Source organism: Ranitomeya variabilis, chromosome 2 (assembly GCF_051348905.1).
Source record: "Ranitomeya variabilis isolate aRanVar5 chromosome 2, aRanVar5.hap1, whole genome shotgun sequence".
NCBI classification, from domain to species: Eukaryota; Metazoa; Chordata; class Amphibia; order Anura; family Dendrobatidae; genus Ranitomeya; species Ranitomeya variabilis.
The window spans coordinates 486,359,920-486,365,919 of NC_135233.1; the positions used below are offsets into that span (position 1 = coordinate 486,359,920).

Here is a 6,000-nt window from a genome sequence, read left to right on the forward strand (position 1 = left end):
AGCATCCGAGTATTAGGAATTGTACGGTTCAAGTAACGAGCATCCGAACATTTTATCTCTAATAGCAAAGCATGTAGATTTTTTATATTTATAGAAGTCCTGGCAACATTTTTATTTCATAAACAGTCCTAATTACTTATGTAATGATGTTTAGGTTTAAGTGTACTGCTATACTTACTGATCTACATCTTTTCCAGTTTCCAGCTCTGTTCCAGTCCCATGTGACTGCTCTTCTACTTTGCCGACTCACACAGTGACTGTTATATAGACCAGAGCTACTTCCTTTTATGTAAGTCTATGGAGCCTCAGAAAAAGACTATATAGACTTACAAAGAGAAAGTGACCTCCGGATTACGCATAAACCCCTACGTGACCTGCTTAATCTGTTTGCAGGTCACGTGGGTACCGGAGCGACGCTGGAAACTCGGGAAGACGGCAATCAGTAAGTTTATTAATACACTTACTTATCATGAGATAGGTAATTAGGACAATTTATTAAATAAAAATTTAATTAAGACTACTTAAATAATTGTATTAATTGTGATGCTTATTAATGGCAACTCTCTCATCTACGCAAAAATTATTGTGAATGAATTAATGAATTGCCATCAATGTAATACATTGACGATATGGGTCTGTTCTTGCTCTAATAGGGTATGTGAATGACATAAGGAATTCCTAAAATTATATTTTTCAAAAAAATTCTAGCATGGGGCTGCACTGATAAATAACTGCACATATACTTTAGTATTGAATGGTATTACTGATTAGTAGGCAAAATTTTTTAAGACTATTCACACATCTCTTCCTAATGATGCCTCATGACTGGCATATATTTATACCAAAATTTAGCCCCAAACATTTGCTCAGGTTCGTAGTAAATTTAGCATGAATAAAATGTCTAGAGTGGTTTGTAACTGGGGCATGCCCCATTTTCCATATCATAGGTGCACACTTTTCCAGCAGATTTCTTTTCTTGAAAGCCTTCATTGTATTTGATCAGGGCTGGTCTGCTCTATACACTATAACAATGAGGCATGCACATACTGGAAGAACATTAATAACAAGTTCCTTCCTTAAAAAATATGACAAATTATGAAATAACAAGAAATGATCTCATTACCATAGTGAAGAGGCAGATGATAAGGAGCTGGCATCTGGCCACTCGTACCCACAACTTAGATCCCATGCTCGTGTGCTCCTTGCCCCACTCTCTGGGCACCTCGGCACTGCTACTTCTACGAGTCTCTCACGGAGCAAACTTCTACATGTCAAAAACATTAAGCACATTCACAAATTCCTTCCTGCTGTCGACACTGTAGATACTGATAAGTGACAAGCTGACCAGGGCAGGCATCGAAGGCATGATGGGAAATGAAGTCCTACATATGGCTTTAAAAAGTTCCTATAAATATCACACCCGCACTGAATTTTGGATGGATTTTTATGAGATTTTAAATTTTCCAGTATATAGAATAAATGATTGCAAGTTCGAGTCCTTTAAAAGAACTGAAAAATAAATAAAAAAAAAACAAGAAAAAAACTTTTTCCCAGTTTAAAATAAAGGAATGAAAAAAAAACCATATTTGTTATTTCTACATCTGTAAAAAGCCTGTATAGCAATGTTATTCAATGAGGCCATGCACATGTCCGATTTTTTGTTTTTAGCATGGTAAGATAATTTTTCTCAGATGGAGAACATATGGTTGTGTGATGGGCTGTCACTAGCACCTTGTCTCTCAGTGATAGTTGGCTCTGCAGTGCCATTTCTATATACAGTGGGTATGGAAAGTATTCAGACCCCTTTAAATTTTTCACTCTTTGTTTCATTGCAGCCTTTTTGTAAATTAAAAAAAAATTAATTTTCAGGTCTCTCCAGAGATGCTCAACTGGGTTTAGGTCAGAGCTCTGGCTGGGCCAGTCAAGAATGGTCACAGAGTTGTTCTGAAGTTGAAGTTGTTCCTTTGTTATTCTAGCTGTGTGCTTAGAGTCATTGTCTTGTTGGAAGGTAAACCTTCGGCCAAGTCTGAGGTCCAGAGCACTCTGGAAGAGGTTTTCATCAAGGATATCTCTGTACTTGTCCGCATTCATGTTTCCTTCAATGGCAACCAGTCGTCCTGTCCCTGCAGCTGAAAAACACCCCCATAGCATAATGCTACCACCACCATGTTTTACTGTTGGGATTGTATTGGGCAGGTGATGAGCAGTGCCTGGTTTTCTCCACACATGCTGCTTAGAATTATAACCAAAAAGGACTATCTTCATCTCATCAGACCAGAGAATCTTATTTATCATAGTCTGGGAGTCCTTCATGTGTTTTTTAGCAAACTCTATGCAAGCTTTCACATGTCTTGCACTGAGGAGAGGCTTCCGACTGGCCACTCTGCCATAAAGGCCCAACTGGTGGAGGGCTGCAGTGATAGTTGACTTTGTGGAACTTTCTCCCATCTCCCTACTGCATCTCTGGAGCTCAGCCACAGTGATCTTGGGGTTCTTCTTTACCTCTCTCACCAAGGTTCTTCTTCCATGATTGCTCAGTTTGGCTGGACGGCCAGGTCTAGGAAGACTTCTGGTGGTCTCAAACTTCTTCCATTTAAGGATTATGGAGGCCACTGTGCTCTTAGGAACCTTGAGTACTGCAGAAATTCTGTTGTAGCCTTGGCCAGATATGTGCCTTGCCACATGACATGCACTGTGAGCTGTGAGGTCTTATATAGACAGGTGTGTGCCTATGTCCTATCAGTTTAATTAAACACAGCTGGACTCCAATGAAGGAGTAGAACTATCTCAAGGAGGATCACAAGGAAATGGACAGCATATGACTTAAATATGAGTGTCTGAGCAAAGGGTGGGAATACTTATGACCACGTGATATTTCAGTTTTTCTTTTTTATTACATTTTCAAAAAATACTACATTTCTGGGTATTTTTCAGTCAAGATGGGGTGCAGAGTGTACATTAATGTGAAAAAAATGAACTTTTTTGAATTTACCAAATAGCTGCAATGAAACAAAGAGTGAAAAATTTAAAGGGGTCTGAATACTTTCCGTACCCACTGTATTTATCCCAAGATTTTGGTCAACAACATCTTTCCCTCAGTAAGTGCATTGAAGATGGGTCATGGATGGGTCTAAAGGTACCTTCACACTAAACGACTTTGCAACGATAACGATAGCGATCCGTGACGTTGCAGCGTCCTGGATAGCGATATCGTTGAGTTTGACACGCAGCAGCGATCTGGATCCTGCTGTGATATCACTGGTCGTTGCTGAAAGTCCAGAACTTTATTTGGTCGTCAGATCGGCGTGTATCGTCGTGTTTGACAGCAAAAGCAACGATGCCAGCAATGTTTTACAATGGTAACCAGGGTAAATATTGGGTTACTAAGCGCAGGGCCGCGCTTAGTAACCCGATATTTACCCTGGTTACCATTGTAAAAGTAAAAAAAAAAAACACTACATACTCACCCTCTGATGTCTGTCACGTCCCCCGGCGTCCGCGCTGCTTCTCAGAGCTTCCTGCACTGAATGTGTCAGTGCCGGCCGTAAAGCAAAGCACAGCGGTGACGTCACCGCTGTGCTTTCCGGCTGGCTCTTACACAGTGCAGGGAAGCTGAAGGCGAGGGACGCGACAGACACGGCAATGTAAGTATGTAGTGTTTGTTTTTTTTTACTTTTACACTGGTAACCAGGGTAAACATCGGGTTACTATGCGCGGCCCTGCGCTTAGTAACCCGATGTTTACCCTGGTTACCCGTGGACTTCCGCATCGTTGGTCGCTGGAGAGCTGTCTGTGTGACAGCTCTCCAGCGACCACACAGCGACGCTGCAGCGATCGGCATCGTTGTCGATATCGCTGCAGTGTCGCTTAATGTGACGGTACCTTTAAGCATGACAATAACCCAAAACATACAGTCAAGGCAAATAAGGAGTGGCTCTGTAAGATTTCAAGATCCTGGAGTGGCCTAGCTAGTCTGCAGACCTGAATCTAATAGAAAATCTTTGGATGGAGCTGAAACTCAATATTGCCCAGCAACAGCATTAGAACCTGAAAGATCTGGAGAAGATCTATATGGAGGAGGGGGCCAAAATACCTGCTGCAGTGTATGCAAACTTGGTCAAAAACTACAGGAAACGTCTGACATCTGTAATTGCAAACAAAGATTTCTGTATCAAATATTAAGTTATGTTTTTGTATTGTATCAAATACTTATTTCATGCCATAAAATGCAAATTAATTCTGTAAAAATCATACAATGTGATTTTCTGGATTTCTTTTTAGATTCTGCCTCTCACAGTTGAAGTGCACCTACGATACAAAATTACAGACCGCTATTATTTTTAGGTGGGAAAATGTGCAAAATCGTCAGTGTATCAAACACTAAATTTCCCCACTTTATGGTGGGTAGCCATCTTTGTTTGTTAGTGGGGAGTCGGATCCGAACTTTTGATATGCATGGAGAGCTGAACTGATAGATAATGGGACAGCCATATCTTATAAACACTAATGAAGAGGGATCTGACAGTATCGCTACGGTAATGGTTAGTGGAGCGGCCCCCAAACGCAGCGCAGCGGGGTACTCGGTACCGGGTCTATCTCTCGGTGCTGGGGATGTCACGGTGGCCTGACCCGGTCCGTAGCCCTGCTAAGGGGCGCCCAATTAAAGATGTAGGTGCAGATGTAGGTCACAGTAAATGACGAGGACACAAGGTTGCAGTCTCTTTACTGAAGGCTTCGGCATCCCCAATCCAGAGCACTGCTAACAGGGCTGGCTGAGACCGGCCGGTCCGAAGGCACATCCAGAGTTCCCTTTTTGCAGGTGGAAAACAGCAGCCTTCCTGCTAGCGCCTGTGTGTTGTAGTACTTCCCTGCTGAGCACCACGGGATAGTCCTCACAACTGTCATGTATGTTTCTATTCTTTCTCTCCGTCCCCCAGATGATATGGCTAGGACGCACCCGTATGACGGGGTAGGCCTGGAGTTAGTTTATAGAGACCCAAAGACGCCCCTCTCCCACAATTGCCTCCATTGTCTTCATTAGGTGATTAAGGTGAGACAGACAACCTAGAGTTAACTGCCCTGCCGTAGTTCAAAGTAATGCGCAGAGTCTATTACTTCCTCGGCGTTCCGGCCGCCGGCTACGCACCTCAGAAGGATGTTGCTGATCTTGAGGCATGACTCCTTCTGGTTCTATCTCCTTTGTGCTGTGATCCCGTTTCTCACTTCTCCACAATATACTTCACTTTGTGTCCTTTCTTAGGAGTCTGCCGCTATAAGGCACAGGCACGGTTCCGTAACGATCTGTCCTTTTCTAGGCCTCTGTCAGGATCCCACCCCTGACAGGTCCTCTCTCGAGCTCTCCCCAGCTACTTTCTCCCTGACTTCCTATCCAACCCCCAATTTTACCCATGTGTGAGGAGTGGCCTAGTAGATAGGACCTTTTGCTCCCCCTGGCGGCCAGAGTGTGAAGTGTAATGTGTGTCTGTGATACCTGCAAGGTGAACTCTTTTAGTGCAATCAGACATATCATCACTCCCCTTAGTGGCGGAGCAACAGTACTGCAACGACCAGGACTCTGGGGCGCTGCAGTTAGTACATTAGGTTTTAAGGGGATTGGCCCCTCTTCTTGTTATTGCAGTTTTTTTTACAAACTGACCAACACTTCTATCTATAAAATTGCTGCTGGTGGAGGAACTTATGACCAGACTTGTCCATCAGCCTCCTTCAATTGTAAAACCCTTCACATGGGAAAGAGGGAAGCTACTTTTTTATTGGAGGAGGCTGATGGACAGGTCTGGTCACACACTCCTCCATCAGCAGCCATTTTATAGACAGAAATGCTGGGCAGCTATAGAAAAAGCTGCACAACAGGAGAGCGTGTTGGACCCCTTTAAAAACATTTAGGCTTAAGACAATGAAATATTGACATTCATTCCATAATAATTGGCCTATTTTGAAACCAAATGTCACACTTTGAGACATTCCTATAATAACTATGGC

General features: G+C 42.9%; 1 protein-coding gene across 1 annotated transcript in view; it reads right to left on the reverse strand.

Moving 5' to 3' along the window:
• The window catches only part of TSPAN32 (tetraspanin 32), a 128,258-nt gene extending 126,551 nt beyond the window's left edge, over positions 1 to 1,707 (reverse strand). Inside the window, exon 1 of the mRNA XM_077292687.1 lies at positions 1,124 to 1,707. Coding sequence (XP_077148802.1) covers positions 1,124 to 1,189 — 66 coding nt within the window. The 5' untranslated portion in view covers positions 1,190 to 1,707. The remainder of the gene's footprint in view (positions 1 to 1,123) is intronic.
• Between the last annotated feature and the right edge of the window lie 4,293 nt (positions 1,708 to 6,000).